The sequence below is a fragment of the Brassica rapa genome, chromosome A03 (assembly GCF_000309985.2).
Source record: "Brassica rapa cultivar Chiifu-401-42 chromosome A03, CAAS_Brap_v3.01, whole genome shotgun sequence".
NCBI classification, from domain to species: Eukaryota; Viridiplantae; Streptophyta; class Magnoliopsida; order Brassicales; family Brassicaceae; genus Brassica; species Brassica rapa.
In genome coordinates, this window is record NC_024797.2 from 3837290 (window position 1) to 3859004 (window position 21715).

At 38.5% G+C, this 21715-nt stretch overlaps 9 protein-coding genes across 15 annotated transcripts; 5 read left to right on the forward strand and 4 right to left on the reverse strand.

The window, feature by feature from the left end:
* Window positions 1-780: 780 nt before the first annotated feature.
* On the forward strand, window positions 781-1296 carry LOC103856356 (probable disease resistance protein RPP1). Its single transcript, XM_033286081.1, has one exon. It carries the CDS (start codon window positions 781-783, stop codon window positions 1294-1296), a length of 516 nt encoding a protein of 171 aa, XP_033141972.1.
* On the forward strand, window positions 1015-3377 carry LOC117125696 (probable disease resistance protein RPP1). Its single transcript, XM_033287149.1, has 2 exons — window positions 1015-1250; window positions 1749-3377. The coding sequence occupies exon 2, from the start codon at window positions 1784-1786 to the stop codon at window positions 2729-2731; it is 948 nt and encodes a 315-aa protein (XP_033143040.1). The 5' UTR covers window positions 1015-1250; window positions 1749-1783; the 3' UTR covers window positions 2732-3377.
* Window positions 2946-4217, reverse strand: LOC103856357 (membrane protein PM19L). The gene is made up of 4 exons (XM_009133466.3): window positions 3859-4217; window positions 3546-3765; window positions 3399-3444; window positions 2946-3288 (listed from the first exon to the last, which is right to left on the reverse strand). The coding sequence occupies exons 1-4, from the start codon at window positions 3983-3985 to the stop codon at window positions 3169-3171; spliced, it is 513 nt and encodes a 170-aa protein (XP_009131714.1). The 5' UTR covers window positions 3986-4217; the 3' UTR covers window positions 2946-3168.
* A 546-nt stretch (window positions 4218-4763) lies between these two features.
* Window positions 4764-7165, forward strand: LOC103856359 (BTB/POZ and MATH domain-containing protein 1). Of its 3 annotated transcripts, none has more exons than XR_001958091.2 (5): window positions 4764-5479; window positions 5585-5933; window positions 6091-6169; window positions 6485-6761; window positions 6863-6893. XR_001958091.2 is itself a non-coding variant. In XM_009133470.3 (5 exons), the coding sequence occupies exons 1-5, from the start codon at window positions 5076-5078 to the stop codon at window positions 7042-7044; spliced, it is 1314 nt and encodes a 437-aa protein (XP_009131718.1). In that variant the 5' UTR covers window positions 4768-5075; the 3' UTR covers window positions 7045-7162. The 3 variants fall into 3 exon arrangements, 2 of the variants coding, with proteins under 2 accessions (XP_009131718.1, XP_009131717.1); XM_009133470.3 differs by having other exon boundaries at window positions 4768-5479; window positions 5585-5937; window positions 6072-6169; window positions 6863-7162; XM_009133469.3 differs by lacking the exon at window positions 6091-6169 and having other exon boundaries at window positions 4773-5479; window positions 6863-7165.
* LOC103856358 (mitogen-activated protein kinase 16) lies at window positions 7113-10626 on the reverse strand. Of its 2 annotated transcripts, none has more exons than XM_009133467.3 (10): window positions 9838-10626; window positions 9282-9690; window positions 9060-9187; window positions 8927-8986; window positions 8655-8804; window positions 8431-8586; window positions 8142-8353; window positions 7958-8062; window positions 7724-7878; window positions 7113-7641 (listed from the first exon to the last, which is right to left on the reverse strand). In XM_009133467.3, the coding sequence occupies exons 1-10, from the start codon at window positions 9859-9861 to the stop codon at window positions 7361-7363; spliced, it is 1680 nt and encodes a 559-aa protein (XP_009131715.1). In that variant the 5' UTR covers window positions 9862-10626; the 3' UTR covers window positions 7113-7360. The 2 variants fall into 2 exon arrangements, with proteins under 2 accessions (XP_009131715.1, XP_009131716.1); XM_009133468.3 differs by having other exon boundaries at window positions 7113-7638; window positions 9838-10604.
* Window positions 10627-11465: 839 nt separating this feature from the next.
* LOC103856361 (organelle RRM domain-containing protein 1, chloroplastic) lies at window positions 11466-12676 on the reverse strand. The gene is made up of 4 exons (XM_009133471.3): window positions 12363-12676; window positions 12188-12256; window positions 11867-11973; window positions 11466-11668 (listed from the first exon to the last, which is right to left on the reverse strand). Exons 1-4 carry the CDS (start codon window positions 12613-12615, stop codon window positions 11573-11575), a joined length of 525 nt encoding a protein of 174 aa, XP_009131719.1. The 5' UTR covers window positions 12616-12676; the 3' UTR covers window positions 11466-11572.
* A 147-nt stretch (window positions 12677-12823) lies between these two features.
* On the forward strand, window positions 12824-16259 carry LOC103856362 (UPF0613 protein PB24D3.06c). 3 transcript variants are annotated; one of them, XM_033287146.1, is made up of 10 exons: window positions 12911-13296; window positions 13711-13787; window positions 13928-14033; window positions 14142-14234; window positions 14324-14389; window positions 14554-14699; window positions 14805-14913; window positions 15004-15068; window positions 15255-15398; window positions 16020-16259. In XM_033287146.1, the coding sequence occupies exons 1-10, from the start codon at window positions 13027-13029 to the stop codon at window positions 16021-16023; spliced, it is 1080 nt and encodes a 359-aa protein (XP_033143037.1). In that variant the 5' UTR covers window positions 12911-13026; the 3' UTR covers window positions 16024-16259. The 3 variants fall into 3 exon arrangements, with proteins under 3 accessions (XP_033143038.1, XP_033143037.1, XP_009131720.1); XM_033287147.1 differs by lacking the exon at window positions 16020-16259 and having other exon boundaries at window positions 12824-13296; window positions 15004-15102; window positions 15155-15390; XM_009133472.3 differs by lacking the exon at window positions 16020-16259 and having other exon boundaries at window positions 13027-13296; window positions 15255-15552.
* A 235-nt stretch (window positions 16260-16494) lies between these two features.
* LOC103856363 (TVP38/TMEM64 family membrane protein slr0305) lies at window positions 16495-18848 on the forward strand. 2 transcript variants are annotated; one of them, XM_009133473.2, is made up of 9 exons: window positions 16495-16855; window positions 17153-17214; window positions 17410-17464; window positions 17561-17659; window positions 17749-17835; window positions 17923-18039; window positions 18129-18221; window positions 18306-18336; window positions 18448-18846. In XM_009133473.2, exons 1-9 carry the CDS (start codon window positions 16760-16762, stop codon window positions 18666-18668), a joined length of 861 nt encoding a protein of 286 aa, XP_009131721.2. In that variant the 5' UTR covers window positions 16495-16759; the 3' UTR covers window positions 18669-18846. The 2 variants fall into 2 exon arrangements, with proteins under 2 accessions (XP_009131721.2, XP_033143041.1); XM_033287150.1 differs by lacking the exon at window positions 16495-16855 and having other exon boundaries at window positions 17147-17335; window positions 17384-17464; window positions 18448-18848.
* An 813-nt stretch (window positions 18849-19661) lies between these two features.
* Window positions 19662-21653, reverse strand: LOC103856365 (F-box protein At1g11270). Its single transcript, XM_009133475.3, has 2 exons — window positions 21101-21653; window positions 19662-20995 (listed from the first exon to the last, which is right to left on the reverse strand). The coding sequence occupies exon 2, from the start codon at window positions 20993-20995 to the stop codon at window positions 19760-19762; it is 1236 nt and encodes a 411-aa protein (XP_009131723.1). The 5' UTR covers window positions 21101-21653; the 3' UTR covers window positions 19662-19759.
* Window positions 21654-21715: the final 62 nt, after the last annotated feature.

Genomic DNA, 21715 nt, shown 5'->3' on the forward strand with positions numbered 1-21715 from the left:
GCTATATTTCTTCATCATCGTAATGTTTGAAATATAAAAAGTTCATTTCTATATAAAATACAATGGATTACTCTGTTATAGCGATGTTTCCAGAGATTATCATTTGAGAAGCATTGAGTACTTACAATACATATATCTTGGTCTGTAATACGTGAACTATGTTATTTATCTATATGGAATATCAATTTTAATAACATCAAATATCCATTACATTTACATATGTTCTGTTACACAGACGAATATTATTACCTAATATCGATGCATACTCTTTCATCATATGTATAAAATATATCTGATGTACGCTTTCAGTACAGTTCTGTGATTGTTAATAAGCCACAAAAAAAACAACCACGTCATTTTTTTAGACAATGCAACTGGAAACTTGTTGCTGGAAAGGGTATAACCGGTTAGATTGAGTGCAAAAAGCCTGGCATTTAATTATGTCAAAATCATGACTACTTCCTTAATTTGACATCCATATATGGCTATTTCACCAATAAGCCCTATTTTTTTTAAATTTTGAAGTTGTTTTTTTTAATGGTTATAGGGCCAAAATTCTCTTATATTATTGGCACACAAAACAATACAAGAAAAAGACATTTTTCTTAGGGAAAGCTTCAGATCGATTTGTTCAAAAAATGACATTTTTTATTGTTAAAAAAAAAGACATTTTCTGCGGTCGACATTTAAGACAAGAAAAAGACATTTTTTGTTGTTCAAAAAAAAAAAAAAAAGCTTCAGATCGATTTGGGACTCTCTCTCTCTCTCCGACTCTCCCTCATGGATCCTAATTCTTCTCTATCTCGCGGATATATGCATGATGTCTTCCCCAGTTTCTGCGGTCAAGACGTTCGCAAAACCTTTCTCAGCCACTTTCTTGAAGGGCTGAAAAGAGAAGGAATAAACACCTTCATAGACAATGGGATCACGAGGAGCGAGTCTATTAACTCCGAGCTCGTTAGAGCTATCAAGGAAGCAAGGATTGCTATCGTTATTCTCTCAAATAACTACGACTCTTCAAGTTGGTGTCTTAACGAATTGCAGTTGATCATGGAGTGCAGGTTAGCTTTAGGACAGACTGTTATGACAATCTTCTACGAAGTGGATCCGTCAGATGTAAGAAAACAGACCGGAGATTTCGGGAAGGCCTTTGAAGAAACTTGTGATGGGAAGACAGAGGAAGAAAAACATAGATGGAGACAAGCTTTGACTCAAGTTGCGGTTATTGCCGGAGAACATTCTGTTTCATGGTATACTCTTCTAACCTACGTTCAAGTAATGCTACGCGGTAACTAGGCCGTAGAATACTAGCCACTAGTGTATTATTCGGAGCTTAGGCGAAGTTATTAGCAAATTATTGATTTATTTTTTTATGTATTCTACATTACATATATATTAGTTTTTGAGTTAATTTATAAAACTATTTGATGAATTATAAAAATGACATATACAAAAACAAAACCTTGACAGATTTGCATCAATTTAGATCAATTTCTACAATTTTAGATGGATTTTAACAAATTTAAACGATTTAAACCAATTTGGATTGCATGAATCGGATTTAAAAAAAAACGATTTAGTTAAGGCCAATTTGTGGCTTGGGCCTAACAAAATATATTTCACCAGTTTTCGTGTGGATCAAGTATTGTTCTAACTGTCTTTATTTAGGGCTAGTGAAGCTGAGATGATGTTGAAAATTGTCATGGATGTTTCTAACGAGTTGCCATCAACTGATTTTGATCGGTTAGTTGGAATAGAAGCTCATGTAGCAAAGGTGAAAGCGATGATGTGCCTAGAGTCCGATGAGGTGAAGGTTGTGGGGATATGGGGACCTGCTGGTATTGGCAAAACCACTATCGCTAGGGCCTTATACAAAGAAGTGTCGTGTAACTTCCAGCTCAAGTATTATAAGGAGAATGTTGAGGGGAAGTATAAGACGATCCAATTTGACAAGCATTACTTGCAAAACTATTTGGAAAACGAGATAAACTCTGGAGTTTTCGATCACAGAGACATGAAGATACCTGACTTACAAGAAGCAAAGTTTAGGCTAAAGCACCAGAGAGTCCTTCTCATTCTTGATGATATTGGTTGTGATGAGCTAAAAGCTTTGGGGAATCTAATTCAGGGTCTGAGGTTTGGAAGTAAGGTGATAGTGACGAGTGAAGATGTATATAAACTGAAAACTAATGGGATCAATCAGGTATACAAAGTTGTTTTCCCATCAAAGGAAGAGGCGTTGCAAATCTTCTCGTACTCTGCGTTTGGACAAAAGTGTCCACCAAGAAGTTACGTGGAGAAAGCTGTTGAAGTAACTAAGTTTGTTGCTCCGTTTCCACTTGGTCTCAAAGTCTTAGGTTCGTCTTTTCGTGGGAAGACCAAAGATGAGTGGATGGTAAAAGTGCCTAAACTCAGAACCTATCTTGAGAATAATAAGGATATAGAGAAAGTGATTAGATATGCGTTCGATGGTCTATCTGATACACAACGAAATACACTTCATGGGTTAGTTAGCTCTATGCGTTGTGGTAAGGACGTGAACAACAACACATTCACGTTTCTGGAGAGTGTCTGGGACGTGGATGAAGATATGCAAACCCTAGCTGATATGGCTCTCATCTCCAGATCCGGGCATGGAGGAATCATGGTGCACTATTTGGTACGTCATATGGTAAACAAGACTGGCCCTGGATCTCGAATGAGTTATATTGAAACTTTTTTTACACAGTAACACCTATTGGAAAGCTTAAGTCTATCAAGGTTTTTAGCATGATAGATTTCATATAATGTGTGTAAAGACAATTGTGTTAGTGTAATTGCAACTATTTTATAAAATCAATAAGATGTTTTTAATCTCTTGGTAACAACTTAAATCTTGCTCCTTCCCTTTCACTAACACAAATCTATCTTGTTCTCAAAACGTTTATTAAGATTCAATACGAAGATTTTTTTTGCATAATAAAAGTTCCTTAGTATCAGATAGCGACATAAACTCGTACGCATAACAATCAAGGTATAGAGATAGAATTAAAAAAATAGACGAATAAAACAAACAATCAATACACAACACAAGATTACACGATAACAAACTCTTGTTTTGAGTAATCCTCACGCTTCAAATAAAAAAAAACCACACCAATATAGCTGATTGTTCTTCAAGTTAGAAACTCAAACCCTTCCCGCATGAGGCCTTTCTCCAGCGACTGTTTCTCCAACTCCGACGTGAAGGGCTCCGGTACACAACAACTGAGTAGCACTTACAATTATTGTCAACACTTCAAGAGTTCTCTGTCAAAAAAAAAAAAAAAAAATCAACAAAGATGAAACATATTAAGCACCCCCGTAGGAGAATATTAAGCAAATCACATTCGTTTTAAGTAAAAAACAAAAGGGCTCACAAGATTGGCTTCGGTCCAGCCGAGGTTGATCTCCTTACAAGCCAATCTGCGACAAAACCAAATCGGTTTAGATTTTGGTTATTAATTGAACTGGTTTATTATTAAACCAGATTTGATTTAATCATTAACCGGTGATGTGAGCTTTACCCCATGGCGAGGAGAGTGAGCGACCAAGAGATGAGAGACGAAGTGGCGGCGGAGTGGAGAGTCGGAGAGTCCCACTCAAGAACGTTCATGACTCCGGTGAGTGATGTCGCCATTCCGACGACGCCAGCGATCAACGAGAATATTACGAAAAAGCCAGTCGCCATGTTCCCCACCGGGAAATATATCGGGAAGATCTTCGCCGGGAGAGACAGCACCGACGCTGTAATAACCATTAAGAAGATTTAACTGATCATATCTAATCCTAAAAATGAATCATGAAAAAAAAACTGGATCATTTTAATTTATTAGTTACCAGACTCGCGAGCTCTCTCGATGCCGTGATTAACAGCCCAGGCAGCGATGACGGTGACGACAAAATAGAGACCAAGATTCAGCAACAGAAGCATGAAAGCTGCGGACTTTGATCCTCCTGAAGCCATTATAATGCCTATAAGAAAGATTCTCTGAGTTTTCCGACAAAAAAAAAAAAAAAAAAGACTTTCTCTGTGTTCTGTCTTGGGATAATCACAAGATCTCTGTATGTCTGTGTATATATATTGTTTATGCAGTTTATAGGAATAAAACTTTCTTCAGCTGAAAGCAATGTTTTAAATTCCTTACTTTGTCTTTCACCTTGGCCAACGAATCAAATCCCAACCTTATTTTGCTGTCTGCTTCTGTTAAGGCTCTATAACTTCACAGCGGAAGAAGAAAATAATACTAGAAACCCTTTTCCCGGAAAAAAAACCTGTCAGACTGAAACATTTCCCGGGAAAATCTGTCAGGAATGAAACGTTTAACGAGGAAAAAAAAAGCGAGGTTTACTTCTAACCAATAGATTAAAGAATATATTGCATAACCCACACATTACATATGCATAATTTTGTTAATGTTAAAAAAAAAAGAAAAGATGGTTTTTATGTTACTCTCTTTTTGAGCGAGAGCGGTGAACTTTTCTTCGGTTTGACTCTATAACACACACATGTTCTTCTCCATAGGTCGTCTTTGACGCTCTTCCATGTCAACTTGTCAAGTGGATACAAACAAAAAAAAAAAAAATTAAATCAACGGACCCAAAGAGTGTGAATTAGGAAAGCTTTTTAAATTAAAGTCTATTCACACTTATAAATTTTCCAATTCATTTCGTGCACATCATTAATGATTTTTAAACTCTATATATATTAACTGGCCAACCCTTCTTCCTAATAAATTGCATCAAAACCTCATTAATCATATCATCACTTTCATTCATCTCTCTTCCTCTTTCCTTTCCGTTTCCACCGACGTTAGCGATCCACCATCCGCCTCCATCTCCCCTGGAGATTCTCAACGATTATCCCTCCCCGGTCTCGTCTCTCTGTAATCTCTTTCAAAAACCCATCTCTGTTCCCGAAAGTATCAACCTTGATTCCGCCCCTGGATCTTGAATCTCCCCGATTCGGATTCAAAGCCTTCGACTTTCCTCTACAATCGAAGATCTCTTTCGATTTCAAACCGACCCATCATCGATTTCACGACCCCTTCTCGTTGATGAACAAAACTAGGGTTTGCGGTGAGGTTTCCAAATCTCCGTCGAAACCTCTCACGTCATCAACCTCCGTCACGGAAACCGTCAACGGCTTCCACGAATTCAAAATCAGCGGCTACTCTCTCACCAAAGGCGTCGGAGTCGGCAAATACGTCGCCTCCGATACCTTCACCGTCGGCGGTCACTCGTGGGCTGTCTACTTCTACCCCGACGGAAAGAGTCCGGAGGATAACTCCTCTCACGTTTCTCTGTTCATCGCCTTGGCGAGCGAAGGAGCCGATGTCAGAGCTTTGTTCGAGCTCACGCTCGTTGACCAGAGTGGTAATGAGAAGCACAAGGTTCATAGCCATTTCGGAAGAGCGCTCGAGAGCGGACCCTATACTCTCAAGTATCGTGGAAGCATGTGGTGAGTAACTTCTCTTCTCTCTGGTCCTGTAAAGTTTCAATCTTGCAATGAAAGAACACGTTTTTGAGTGATTCCATGTTTGTGTTTGTAACTTGTTTGGTTTAGGGGATACAAGCGGTTTTTCAGGAGGGATAGTCTAGAGACATCAGACTATCTCAAGGATGATAGTCTCTTGGTTCGGTGCCGTGTCGGTGTGGTGAAGTCTTGCACCGAGGGACCGAGGGACTACAATATCAATGTACCAGTTTCTAACTTGGGGCAACAGCTGGGGAGTCTTTTGGAAAGTGGGAAAGGTTGTGATGTTACTTTTGAAGTCGATGGAGAAACTTTCTCTGCTCACAAGCTGGTTCTTGCTACGCGTTCACGAGTTTTCAGGGCGCAGCTTTTTGGACCGTTAAGAGACAGAGATACCGACGGTATAGAGATAGAAGACGTGGAGGCCTCCATTTTTAAGGTCCGCTCTTTAATTCTCTTTCTGGGATTTACATAATGTTAAGAGTCTTGGAATGTGTAAGTTGCTTAGATATCTACAGTCTAAAGGGTCTTATAGGAAGAGATAGATTTCTTGGTTCCTTGCCATTTTTCGGGTGAGTGATTGTAGTGTCATACAGGATGTGCTTATCACGAATGTACCATCCGGGATCTTCTCCTGTGACGCTTCTCCTGTTGAATTTACTCACCCGGGATAAGGTTCTTTCTTTCTTTCTTTCTGCTTGTCTTCCTGCTTGGTTGCATGAATGTCTTTTCCTCTTATTCCTATCTGATGTATCTGTGTCGTTTAGACAAATGAGCAAATTGAGTATTTGGCTATTAGTGAGATTGGCTGCTATGATAGGTTTTGTGATGAATCTATATTTGTTTTCCTTTGTCAGGTCCCATAAGTTGCTTCTAGGGTTATTAGTCTTTGCTTTAGGTTTAGATCTTAATTCATGAAAGTTATATTGTCACTTTATGCTTTGATACAAACTCCTTTTGTCCCTGTTTTGTTTTATTGCTCTTGTGCAGGTTTTGCTGCATTTTATCTACTGGGACGAATTGCCAGATATGCAAGAGCTAATAGGCACAGATTCCAAATCGGCTTCTACTCTTGTGGCTCAGCATCTGCTTGCAGCGGCAGACCGTTATGCTCTTGAGCGGCTTAAAGCTATCTGCGAGTCAAAACTTTGTGAAGGAATCACCGTAAACACGGTTGCAACTACATTGGCCCTAGCGGAGCAGCTCCATTGTTTCCAGCTAAAAGCAGTCTGTCTCAAATTCGTCGCGTCGCCAGAGAACTTGAAAGGTAAACAAAAAGAGGCTCATGCTCTTTACTGTGAAATCGTTCTTAGTCGGTTAAACTGTTCATGTAATGAGACTTATGTTATTATCCTCTTTTTTTATCAGCTGTGATGCAAACAGATGGGTTTGATTATCTGAAAAGGAGCTGTCCATCTCTACTAACTGAGCTATTGAAGTATTTGGCGAGGCTTAGGGAACACTCTGTAACTGCACCGGGACATCCAAAAGATATATTTGCTGATGGCTGTGATTCCAATGGAAGAAGAGTGAAGCAACGGTTGCATTAAACAGAATTGTGCATTGTATAATCATTGTTAAGGATAATGGCTGATCTGAAACTGTATGATCCAGCAAGTACAATGAATCTTTTTCGATCTTTGTATTAATATGAAATTTGGTTACTAAGCATGGTGTTCATCTTACATTAATTATTTGAAGGGAATGTAGTGAGTGATACAACATCGAAGGAGAGCTCGTTTAAGAAAATAAAACAATTTTATAGAGACAAATAACATGACAGGGTCTTGCTTCTCACCCTTCTTAAGCCATGTTTCTCCCTAAGACGTTATGTAGTAAAGCTTCTGCTAGCCCCAAAACATCATCTTAGTACCAGCGACTCGTTGCAGTATCTTGCGCTCCACCCACTTTCTGTGGTATATACTGAGGGTTTTGTTTTAACCTGCTTGAACCTTCGGAGTCTTCATCTCCTCTGTTGCTTTTGCAAGGTTGAGGAGTTCTCTTCGGATACTGAGCCGCACCAGCTGGATTTCTCACCATCCTTCGCTGTTGTTGTTCAAGAGCTTCGACTCCTGTGGCTTCTCCACAGTTGTTATAGCGTAACACTGATCCAACTACTTTTCCAGGCCTAGCTACTGCAGCACCTGCTTCATTACAACAAGCTAAATGTTCAGAAACCAAAGAAGTTCTTGCATCATAACTATATATCAAACAGAGAGAGCGGGAGACCTTGGATTGTTTGAGGGACGTTAATAGGAACTCTCCTGTCTGAACCACGCGGTCGCTCTGTATCTCTGATGCTACACTTGGATAGTCCATCAGTGACTTCCACTGAACTCTGTTGTGCAGCCGCATGGTTGTTATCAGAGTACAAAACGCAAGCCCTGCAAAACAATAAGAGCATATAGAATCACTGTACTGTTTCTAAAGAATCCCAAAATGTTAACAGAAAGTGAACCATACCTAGGTAAAGATGCGTGCTGCTGCCTCTCAGGAGGGTTATGAGAAGTACCATTCTTGTAGTGTTCCTCGAGGTAAGCGAACTGTTTCTTGAAATGTTCCACCGCACTGCAGAATTGAACAATGCATATCTTTAAAGATCATGGACGAGTAAAACAGGAGTATGTTTATGAAGCAGGTATAGTACCTCGGGTACATAAAGTTCGTTGGCTCTGATCCATCCAGGTATTCTTTAAGCATTTTTGGGTGGTACTCAAGAGACTCTCTATATATGAGCTCTCTCACGTCCTCTTTTGTGATCCTCCGCCTCTCAAACTCGAATTCCAACTTTGTGACGGGCTGACAAGAGGGCTCTCTTTCAACCTTAGCTAAATTCTTGAAGTACGGATCCGCAAGTGCCTGTAAAGTAACACATAACACCATAACTTTAGTTGAATCCAACCCCAGGAATGTAATGATGGAGATGTGTGAAGTACCTCTTCAGATGTAGGCCTGTCCTTGGGTTCAAAAGACAACATCTTCTCTAGAAGACGAAGAGCGAGAGGATCAGCATGTGGGAACTTATGTGAAAACGGAATAGGCTTCTTCTTCCTCATGCTGCTCAAGTATCTTCGAGCTTTCTCATTCCTCACCTGTCACACCAATGCAAGCAGTTCAGCCAAGAAAAGTAACATTGTGGAAACTGTAAAGGGACACTGACCCTTCCAATGGCTTCAGCAGATGGAGTTCCCAACATATCAGTCATCAGATCCAATTGATGAACCACATTTTTCCCGGGGAAAAGAGGCTTCCCTGTTAAAAGCTCTGCAAAAATGCACCCTATGCTCCATATATCTATTGCTGGTGTATACTGAACATAAGCAAAGAATTTCAAAAAAAAATATATATATATATACTAAGATAATTACAATCTGCATGATAATTAAGATTTTGAAACATTTGATGAAACAATGTATGCAAAATCATAGTCACCTTTGAGAAAAATGATCCACACAGTTCTGGAGCACGGTACCATCTAGTAGCTACATAGTCCTGTGGTCACAAGTTGATTTAATGCCAAAACAAAGAGTAATGTTTTAAAGGGAGGCACTGGATTAATACTCACAGTCCAGAATATAGCAGTTGGTGTATCATTGAATGCCACTCTCGCAAGTCCAAAATCACAAATCTTGAGTTTACAATCAGCATTCGCCAATATGTTTTTCGGTTTCAGATCCCTATGAAAGACATTAGCTGATAGTAAAAACAAAAACAAAAAACAAAACTCAGCTTAACTAACAACAAAGATCATCCCTACACTTATGCAAAAACGTTTACTATCTCAAACCTGTGTGTATATACTTGAGACCACGGAGAAGCTGATATAGAAAAAACTGGTAATGCTCAGGTGTCAAGTCATCATTCGCCTTGATAACCTGGTGAAGATCAGACTCCATGAGCTCGAAAACGACGTAAATGTCTTTGAACTCTCTCCTCGAAGGCGGGAGCAAGATGTGTTTGATCTCCACGATGTCCGGATGCTGCAAGAACCTGAGGAGCTTGATCTCGCGGAGGATGCGCGTGGCGTCGGAGACGTGCTCGAAGATGTCGTTGATCTTCTTGATTGCGACTTTCTCCCCCGTGTGCGTGTCGTAAGCTGAGCAGACGAGGCCGTAGCTTCCTTTGCCGATGACTTCCTCGATTCTGTACCTGGTGCCTTCTCCGTATTCAGTGAAGAAGTCTAGTTCCACTGATGACTGAACATTGCAGCAAATGTAAAGGTTTGTAAGAGACACAGATCAAAGAAGTTGAACTAGTGCATATGGATTGTTACAGATCCTAAGTAACACAACTGATTGTGATTGTGACAAGTCTGATAAAAGGAAGAGAAAGAAAGGTAAGACCTTTTTGCGTTGATCAGGATGCATCTTTTCAGATACAGAGCATATGAATCACTTCTGAGTCCAAAGTAGTGAGCTTTGAATCAAGGGTAACGCGGAGAGATGGAAAGGGATTGAGATCGGATATGACGAAGAATCTATACAGAGTTTGCTTCAGTAAAGCAATGTCAAAAGCTCAGAAGGAAGATTGAGACAAATCAGAACACTTGCGGAGACCAAAGGAGAGGCAAGTTTGTGGCTTTTGCGATCAAATCGATGGATCAGAAGTAAGAAGAAGAAGAAAAGGTAGATGGGTATTTTGAGAATGGGTTTCACTGTTCCTTTGAGATGGAGAATAGGGGGAAAAAGGAGAAGCCTTTATGCTTCAAAAATCTAGATACCAAAAATGGTTCTGTGAGCTTGTTTCAAGTTTCTTTAATGATCTGAATCTCGCATGGCGAGCAAGAGAGGGGGAAGTGGAAGAAGAGGCGAGTTTCTCCCTTGGTAACAGAGAGATCTAAATTCTCTTATATGATGATGAAGAACAAAACAGTACAGAGCATGTAGTATGTAGTATTAGTATTACTAATGTGATTGTCTCTGTGGTAATTGAAAAAAGCAGATAAGTGGAGTCTGATTATACTACTATGAAAAGTTCTATTTACCCTCACGTTTTTGGTTACTCGCGGCTTTGGATAATGTCCAAAAGACGGATATAATAATAGTCTATATTTTTACTTTTGTATAAACTATTGTTTTATATATGTTCCATTTAATTATTCGGTGTGTATTATAATCCTTTCCTTTTGAGCAATGACAAGTTAAAGTTATAATCCTTTCTTTTGACTTTATAGTCTTCTTTAATTTCATATTGATATTAAGTCTCAAAAGATATAAATGATGTAGATTTTACCATGAATTTCTCACTATAATTAAAGGGAAACAAAAATTTCAAACATGTTTAATGAACGAAAACATAGGTTTCAAAAACCATCAATTTATTTATAAAAAATGGGAATATGATGGATAAACAGAACATCTATAGCGGATATTAAAATGTTCGTTGACAAAAAAGAGAATACTTATAAAATGTGTACACGCAACAACTACTTTAGTTTTATTTCAAGCATTTTGTATTTCTTACTTCTCTTTTTGCTTTTCTAAATTCTTGTTTTGATTTTTCTGCTCACATCAAAGTCAAATACATATTAAAACTTCATTTTAACCAAATAATTACTAGATGATAGAATACTGAATTAAACTTAAGAATTAAATAAACGTTCATTTTCACAATAAAATACTATTGGAAACTCAAAAGAAACCAAGGGGAGAACGAAGGGCCACGAGAAAACCCGTGGAAATGCTTCAGTCCATGTGATTATCTTTCCTTTTCTTTTTAACTTCTAATGATTAGTTCTTTTTTTGCTTTAATAAAATATCTGGATCGCTAATTAAGTATCTACTGAGGCCCATACAATAATAAGCCCACTAAATGCCCAAGAAGGGGTCAGAACAAAAAAATCACACAACACCACTGAGGCACTGAACTACTGAAGGCAGGAGACACTCAACATCACTAGTTCGATTGCCTCTCTGACCACTACAAATTCACTAGCCAACAGGCATGTTTACTAGCAATTGCCAATTATCGATAAGTCAGTACCAAAGCCTTGTTCTATTGGACATTTAATAAACGGGGTTCCTCCTTTAAAATCCGAGTTTTTATTACATTCGCTCGCAACATAAAATATAGCAAAGATCATTTATTTACAAAAAGAAAATCAGGATGTGACCTCCGGCGACGGGACAATCCAGGCTGACCAAACTTAACAAGTATAAACCTGCCATCAAAGAACTAAACCGAAAAAAAAACAGTATCAACAACAATGTCATGTTATATCTTACACGTGTTCAAGAATCAAAATCAAGCTACAAACTCTTCTCGAAATGATCTTGGAGACCCAACTAAAGCATGGAAGAGATAAAAACATGTCTATTTGAATGGAAGAGATAAAAACATGTCTATTTGAATTTCAAAGAAGTCTTTATATACCTTTCCGTTCATAGCTTCCACAGCCAATTGTGCATCCTCCTTTTTGGTAAACCAAACATAGCCATATCCTAGAGACTGCCGAGTCCTTTCGTTCACAATGATTTTTACTGCCAAGAGAAAAGGTAAGTAAATAAAAACGTGCTAGCTTCTAGAATGATTCTTCTAACCAAGCTAATCTAGTGATATTCTTATTGCTTATTCATGCTACATCTGCAAGGTCGGTTCGTTAAATGAGACAGTTATAATGGTCTCCTTCTTTAACAGGACCAACTCAGGATTCCCTAATTTGTTTCTCTATCTAAAGAAGATAAGCAATCAGACCATGGCTAACTTGTCCAAACTGCGAGAAGACCTTCTTCAAACGACCTTCACTCACTGAATCCGCAAGCCCTGTAGATTCCATCTGAGCTGATTAAGGATTCAACTTCTTATAAACCTAAAGGCATATGATGATGAACAAAGTTCAAAAAAGGAGGAATAAAAATCGAATATATACCTTTCACGAAGATCGACGAGCTAGAAGTAGAGGGAGAAGAAGAAGATGCTTCTCTGTCTCCGTCTTCGGGAAATGCTCCGGCGACGCAGCTGATGGTCCGCCGATTGCTCCTCGACGTATGGCATAACGAAGCCAAAGGATATCTTCGAGTTCTCGCCCTCGGGATTGTAAGTTCCCTCCGATTTTGAGATACTTCGAGTTTGTGGAATGGAGACGGTAGAATTGGGAGTGAGGTAGACTGAGACAGTGCCATCTCCGTCGCCGGCGAGAAACCCTTGAGCTAATGACCGACCAACTTCAGTTAACTTCAGTTTCTTTTTTATTCACTTGTTTAGTTTGGGCCTAACTTTCGGCCCATTAAATATAGTCGTTACGCTCTCTCCATCATCTTTTGATCTTCTAGTAACGCGGGTGATGGCGCGTGAATTCATTCGCTGGATTTCCATTTCTCAGTCGTCTCGGATTCGAAGTTTCTTTTTTCTTCACTTATTTAGTTTGGGCCTAATTTTCGGCCCATTAAATATAGTCGTTACGCTCTCCATCATCTTCTAGTTAACGCGGGTGATGGCGCGTGATTACATTCGCTGAATTTTCATTTCTCAGTCGTCTCGAATTTCGAAACGAATCTGATAAACCGCCGCACGGTCTCTGCGGAAGCCGAAGAATGTCTCTCTCCATGTCCTCCTCTTCCGCTGCTTCTGCAGCTGCTGCGGCGGCGTCGACACCGAAGTCATCGTCTTCTCCGGCGGCCGCTTCGTCGACCACGTCGTGGTTCTCCGGAATCGTTCGCGGCCGCGGCGACAAACCCAACACCGCGAAGCTATCGAAAAGCGCGTCCGCGACGGGAATCGGAAGCGGGGATTACGGTGGACCCATCAAAGGGAAGAACCAGTTTCGCGGAGTTTTGTTCAAATACGGTCCCAAATCAATTCAGGTTCCCTTCTCGATTTCAGTTTCGTTAATTGCCTTTGCTTTTTGGAGTTACTTTTCGAAGCGAAAGGAGACGACTTTGTTCTTCTCAAGATTGTCTGCTACTTTGAATTGGTCCCTTGTTTGCTGATCATGAACACGTTTAATACACACTCATTGGAACATTGCTGAAACGTTGATGATTAAACAATGAGATTTTTTAGGTGATTTAAGTCAATGTTTAAAGTTATGTGCGATCTCAATTCCAGGTTTTGCATCAAGTGAGATTATTTTAGTTGACCACTGATGATCAAAGTTAACAAAGATGGTCCATTTCTGAAATTTCAGAATACTTCTTGCATAAACCTGTAGATTCGTGTTTGTGAATGTTCATGGTTACTAGCAGTAACAGCTTCCTTGTCTTCACTACATGTATCAGGTGGCTTTTAAGACCGGAGAATATAAACAACAAGTGATATTTATCGGTGGATTAACCGATGGACTTTTAGCTACTGAGTATGTTGCTTCTTCCTTTGCCCTTAATCTCTCTCTTCTTTTTTTTTTTTTTGCATAGATTGTGTTGTATTTTGTTCTAGATGATGGTTGTCTTCCATGTATATTGATTGATGAAACATTCACAAATTTGCTGTTTTCAGTTACTTGGAACCTCTTGCAATTGCTTTGGATAAAGAGAAATGGTCACTTGTTCAACTGCTCATGTCGTCTTCTTATTCTGGATTCGGCACTTCCAGCTTGAAACAAGTAAAGACTCTGTTTCTTTTTGTCAATTGATACGGCTTTCATATGATATTGGTAGATTCTGGGGATAAACTAAGAATTTCTCCGATTTCCTTGTTCCTTTTGATGAAGGATGCACAAGAGATCGACCAACTTATAAGTTATCTCATCAACAAAGAGAACTCTGAAGGCGTTGTTCTTCTTGGTCATAGCACTGGCTGCCAGGTGATTGGTTAAGCCCCCAAACACTTACTTTTGGCCACGGTTCTGAAAGAAAAATTATGACACACTTTTCTTCTCGCTCTTTGAAACAGGACATTGTGTACTATATGGGAACAAATGCTGCATGCTCCCGAGCCGTCCGAGCTGCAATTTTGCAGGTGCCAATTCTAGATTCTGTTGCTTGTATATTTCTCTTTCAAATAAAGCTACTTGTTATCATATGTGAAAGGGCTTGATTTGAATCTTGTGCAGTGTTGCTATAGCATATGTTTGGACTTTAGTGTAGAGTGATCAAATTGCCTACTGCATTTTGTTTATTTAGGCACCTGTCAGCGATAGAGAGTACAAAGCAACACTTCCTGAAACACCAGCTATGATAGACTTGGCTGCAAAAATGATAAAAGAAGGCCGAGCAGAGGAGCTTATGCCTAGAGAAGCTGATCCTTGCGCTCCAATCTCTGCTTATAGGTAACTATCTATTTCATTCTACCGTAATCGCATTCGCAGCCTTGAAAAAGTTCTGTTTTGAACATGTCAAGATACAAAAATCAATTTTCTTGCTTGCTTCCACAGATACCACTCCCTATGCGCTTACATGGGAGACGACGATATGTTTAGTTCTGACCTTAGTGATGATCAGTTGAAAACTAGACTTGGTCATATGGCTAACACACCTTGTCAGGTAAAAACAAAACCCAAACACAACGATCATTTCCAGTCCTAGTAATCTGATTAGCTTCTTATATTCTCTATGTCCATGGTTCAACCGCAGGTGATTTTCTCCATGGGTGATGAGTATGTACCGGATTATGTCGACAAAAAAGCACTGGTTAATAGGTAAGGCCTTAAACTAAAGTGACAATACAAGGATGTCTCCATATTGTTCATTTGTTGGAGTCTTGAGTTAAAATAAGTATATACAGAGTGTCCTTTAGACGCAAACTTTTGGCCAAAATAATGTAGAAAATGATTGCACATGAATAAACAAATAAAAAGGATTTGATTTGATCTGTGTGATTACAGGTTAAGTAAAGCAATGGGAGGAGCAGAGAAAGTGGAGGTAGAGCATGGGAATCACTCTCTGTCCAATAGAGTTCATGAAGCTGTTCAAGCCATTATGAGTTTTGTCAAAAGAGAAGGACCCAGCGGCTGGGATGATCCTTGGAGCTAAGGTGGCGATTGGTTTTCCCGCTACCACCCGCAAACGCAGCTTTTGCGGTCGGTAGCGGTTGTCGGCGGTTTGCAACAATCACTCAAATCGCCTTAAACCGCTTCAAACCGCTCCGAATCTCATAAATTCAAAAGCTGGCTCCAGCTAGCGTTTGCGGTTGCGGGCGGTTGCGGGAGGGTAAAATTTTTTTCTTTTTTTTTAAAACAATATATATACAAAGAAAAAATATTTAATAAAAAATTTAAAATTGAAATTATGAAAATATTAAAATATATCTATTTTATTTTAATTAATATTATAAACTTTTATAATAAAAACAATTTCAATAAATTTTCAAAAATTAAAATTATAACTTTCTAAATATAAATTTTATATTTATTATAATTTTATGATTTTTGATATTTTTATAATTATATTAAATGTAAATATTGTTAATTTATTATTTGACTGTTACCGCATTTGGTAGTTAACCAGTCATAAGTCACCCGCAAACGCACCAATTTTTAACCGCAGTACCAGTCGTACAAATCTCTTAAAACCGTTAGAAACCGCAACCGCCCGCATCCACAAACTCCCGCAACCGCAACCGCAACCGCTGCGTTTGAACCAGTCAGGCCCTAAATCTTCTTTCTTCTTCGGTATGACGATTAAAATTATTATACAAATTTTAAATTTATGTCGATTAACTTGACTTCTTTGGCTGATTCAGTCATTTCTTTTCTCTCTTGGATCAAGTAGCTCCTGTTATATAATCCTCAATTTATTTTGTTGCTTTATCTTGTCTTTACACAAAATTGTATAATCTTCAGTGTCTCGTTTTGATCAGCACAAATCAAATGGTATCAAACTTTTCACCTCACTGATTGAAGTTTGAACAGAGACATCCTGTGTTTTACAAGAAATGGTAAAAAAAAAAAAAAAAAAAAAAGAGATGGAACTGTTGGTTTAAGTTTTGTTTCATTTCATGTATGATAACCGGCTTAGTATTCTAACCTAACCGGTTTTTGATTAGAACATTTCAAAAGTCATACCACAAAAGCAAAAAGAGAGTAGATATGATAAAATTTAAGATATATATTTATCATAAAATATATAAAAGGACGGCTCAAGAGTGTTCATCATATATAAGCTCGCGGTAAAGATGGAATCTTCAAACGAAATCAACAAAATTGAAATGATCCTCCTTCACCAAACCTCCATTTCGTATTAAATTCTTGTCGTTTTCAATTTTTCCGATTAGATCAGAGACAAATCTTCTCCACCCTTAAAGCTCTCGAAAAATTGGCCTTTTATTTTTGTTTTTGCTTGGCGGAGACAACAAAAAATCGGTGGAAGAGTTACCGGAGGGTCGACGTAAATGGCGTTGACGTGGGTATCTGCTCTCCGGATTTCAGTTCTGTTGATCCTTGTAGCTGCGATCGTCTTAGCTTTCTATTTCCTCCCCGTCGAGCAGGTCCGTGAATTGCCATAATTAAGGCTTCAGTTGTGGCTTTCTGCGATGGGTCTTTGTTGTTTTCTGGAAAGTCATATGCTTTTCTGCTGAATGTGGGTCGAATTGTCTCATTTGAGGTGGTTTCACAGCAATGACAAGTTTTGAGCTTTTTCCATCGTATTGACTCTCTTTGCAATTTTTGTTTTTTTGTGTAAAACTATTCAGACTGCTTTCTTCTCTTTTGAATTTGTTTCTTTTCAAGTTGTCATGTGTAGCATTAGCTTGTTATGATCTAAAACTTACTGTCTCTCTTTTCAGCTTCTGAGGGATTTTTTATTATGGGTTGAACAAGATCTAGGGCCTTGGGGACCTCTTGCCCTGTAAGTGTTTCTCCTTTTTGCTTTTTTTTTTGAGCTATGAAACTAATTATGTTCTTGAGTGAGCTTATTAAGCTTTTATATCTGTTTAACCATGGGGTTTGGAAACAACAACTTCTAGAAATTGAGGAAACATAAGAGTTAGGAGGCCTTTTTAACCTAGTTCCTGAACTTGTCTTTCTTTTGTAATATGTGTAGAGCTGTTGCCTACATTCCTCTTACAGTTCTGGCTGTTCCTGCCTCTGTTCTTACGGTATATACTATCACATCCTGGTTCTTTTGTGTGTATTATTATCCACTGTTTTGTGTGTGAAAAGTCTTATTTGGTTGAAGCTATTATGATATTCAGATCGGTGGTGGCTACCTCTTTGGGCTGCCAATTGGTTTTGTGGCGGACTCGGTCGGGGCTACGCTTGGCTCTGGAGCAGCCTTTCTTCTAGGCCGTACGGTAAGTGTCTCAAACTTCTTATGTAGTTAGAAGATTTGCAGACATATGCTATCTCTTTACTTACATGATGAATGTTCCTTCTTATGCAGATTGGAAAACCTTTTGTAGTTGCAAAACTCAAGGACTATCCTCAGTTTCAATCAGTGGCTCTCGCTATTGAGAAATCCGGTTTCAAGGTGACAACTATTGCAATTTTTAATCATCTTTTTTACTGCGGACACTCTTGTTTTTGAAGCTTATGAATATGTAAAAACTGAATGTAGATATGCTTGTTGCTCCGGCTTGCTCCTCTTCTCCCCTTCAGCATGTTGAACTACCTCTTATCTGTAACTCCAATTACGCTGGGGCCATACTTACTTTCTTCTTGGTTAGGGATGATGGTAACCTTCACCTAATTCACTTCTCTCCATGGTAAATGTTTAGTAGTAAGATAAAAAGAATACAGTTTAATGCATTGTTAACTTGGCAGCCAATAACGCTTGCGTTAGTGTACGTTGGAACTACTCTAAAAGACCTTTCTGATGTGACTCACAAGTGGAGCGAGTTATCTTTCGGTCACTGGGTAAGATCCGCACAATTTTAACTTAAAGTACATTCTCACCTTCTTTTTCAATCTCTTTGCTGACCGGTCTTTGGCAATTTGCAGGCATCCTTGATTCTGAGCCTTGTAGTATCCGGTTAGTTGGACAGATCATTTTCACTATGATAGAATTTTTATGAAACCTGCAAATATGTAGAGAGTCACTTATGTTTCTTTCTTTCTTTCTTTCATCTTTCCTTCTTTGCAGTGATGTTAATGGTGTGTGTTACTAAGGTGGCGCAGAACGCTCTAAGAAAAGCTTTAGCAGAGCACGGAGGGGACATGAACGGAGCGGTTGCAGCCTCACCTGAGCTGAACGATGTGGCTAATGTTCCGGCTGATTTAAATGAGCCGCTCTTGATAAAGATAGACTCTCAATCACATCAGGACCATGAAAATCAGAGAGTCATGAAAGAAGCTGCTGGTTAGATTAAGATTACTTTGTACAATAATCTTATCATCATTAACTTACAAACTACAGAACATAGGTTCACTGGGCAGAAAAATCAGCTGTTAATGCACATATAATATATAGACATCTATTAGCTCTCGATTCTTGGTTTTTGTATAAGAACATAGATTAATAAAATTATTATTGTCATTCAATTATCAGCTGTTAATGCACATATAATATAAACCAAGAAACGTGATTTCATTCAATAAGCAGCGACATACTAGCAAAGGCAGTGGAGACAGAAAAAAAGAACAAAGTAAAACATACATGACGAGGTTAATGACTCTTTAACTGCGTCTGAGCTATGATTAACTGACAAACTTCCAAGAGGCTTTGGTTCCTTTATCAAAGGATCTCAACTTTGAGATACTGATGACCTTCCAGTAGACATTGCCTCCTTTGAGTTTTGCGAAACTGATAATCTTCCATGAGACTTTTGTTTCACTTTCTAAGAACCATTTCTGAGCTGTTATCATTCAGAACTGGTTGATCTCTGCCTAAACCCGAGATTCTCTCTGGATGAAAATTTGACTGAGTGGCGCTCAGGATGTCATTAAAATTTGAGAGGGCTTAGAGATTAAAAAAGAAACTATAAGAAAGTATGCAGGAGAACGAGAGATATACCGACAAGTCTACAACCCACACGCCTACACAGTTTTGAATATATGAGCAACCAAGAAGCTTTCCCTCGTGAACGAACGTTCATATCTGATAAGTTTGACCATCCAACATCGACATTCGACTCCATCTTACTGTCATTAAAATCACCTGTAGCCGCATCTCTAATCAGAATATATATATATCTATATATATATATGGACACACGATTTGCATGCATATATATATTCAAACGCGAAAATGATGAGGTTATAAGGAGAAGAGACAATCTCTTCAGATCATTGCTAGTTTCCGAGGCATCTATTTAGATAGATAAATGTAGTGTAGGAGCCTAAAATGTTAAAAAAGGAAAAAAAAAAAAAAAGCTTTGTATACAGCAGCAATAAGACAAAGAAAACCATCCTTATAAAGTTAAAATTACAATGGGTTCAAATGAAGTAGAAATAGATTAGTTGGGTGAAAGGGAGAATAAAGAATCGAAATGACAAACGGGATACCCAAAGAGGCCCACGGGTGATAAAACTTTATGATAAGATTTGGTATGGAGATCATGTATCACCATTGGTTGCATAAGTGCAGGACCAAAGAGTAACTTGGTCTTCTTCTCCAGAAGCGCTACTGGCAATGCAACTGGTAATGGAAAACAAGGAAGCTCCTCAGGCAAAGAAAAGGTTTTGGTGAGATCTATTGTACAGATTTCCTTCCACGAGGTATTGTTGGTGTGTAACAACAAGGACCATATCACTTGGGTGGGCCAGTTTCTTTGGGATAGGCACAAGCTGTTGTCGAGGATGCACATATCGACTTGCTGAGGTTCAGGTATATGGGAAAAGGGAGCTTGACAGATGACTTGAAAAGTTTCAGTGTGAAGATCAAAAGACAAGACCTTGGCACACTCGGTTAACCAATAAAGTGAGCCATCAAAATACACAGGCTTATGGTCATCCAAAATCCGATACGGAGAAGCAGGGACAAGGTATCTCCAAGCATTAGTGTTAAAGTCGAAAACCTCACAAGTAGTAGTAGTAGTAGTGTTGTCTAGGCGGCGGCCAAATTCAGCTGAATTACATAACCAGACGGGCTTGTAGGTGCCTGTGAATTTGTCTTTGCCGAATCCAAGTTGAGGGTTTGGGGTATCGCAGGCTGATTCGGTTATACACATGTTGGAGAGGAGCTGTTGGACTCTAGAAAGAGGAAAACATTGGTGCCATCCGGTCGCCGGATTCGCCACCATGTTTGGTGAGTGGTGAGAAAAGAGGCATATAAGACCATCACAGCTACCATAGCAAACATTGGTGTTGGGAATAGATGGGAACTTGACCGTACGAATCATTGACGACGACCCCAAGACAGGGATGATTCTCACTTCATCATCATCATCATCATCATTATGCTCGGTCACATAAAGAATATCTGGATCTCCCGATTGCTGCGATTGCCTCAACTGTGCCTCTTTAAAACGGAGGGACTCGATTGTGGATTTCCACTTCTTTGATACACATTTAAACCTCAGCAGACACTTCACAGCAAGTCTCGACAGGATGAGCTCCATAATTTCGTCTGGTAGCGATTCCACCACACTTGTCGATGACCAGCCATGTCTTCTCAGCATTGTCTGATTGATCCTAACAGATGGTCCAGACCCGCTTCTTCTTTTATACACTGCACCAGCATCCGAGTCCATCTAGGAATCGGAAAACAAAAAAAAAAATTCCAATTAAACTCTCTATTCAAATTTGGATTACCAATAGTAAAATCAAAAAACAAAAACAAAGATTTCCGCTTTTACCTTTTATTCTGGGATGATGTTGTCGAAGCGGCGCTTACAGGCGGAGAAGAGAGGCAGACAGGTATCTCTCTCTCTTGCGCCTCGCTCTATGCAACCTTTATCTTCTTTTTTCCTTCTGTCTGATTTCCAATTAACCTTTGTATAATAATTTATACTTTTTTTTTTGTCAACTAATAATTTATACTAGTTTTCCAATTATAAGCACCATATATTTTCTATTTAATGTAATATTTCTGTTTCTTATATTATATATTTATTTTTTTTTATCTAAAATTACTTTTTAAAATTTGGAAAATACACCCTTTTTCTTTTCAAACTATACTTTTTTTTATTATATGTGTAAAATAAACTTATTCTGATTAAAGTAAGAAACTAAAAATTTTAATAACTCATATCTAAATTCGAAAATATTATTATTATTATTTAATTTTATTTTTTACTAGATATGAGCTTGTACGTTGCAACGGGTTTTGTTTCATGTTTTAGTTTAGAAATAAAAATTTCATTTGACAAATCGTAATTTTAATAAGGAAAAATAGAGAAAATACTATTAAATAATTTAAAACTAATTTTTTATAAAAAATGTTTTTATCATCTTTTATCTTTTTTATTAAT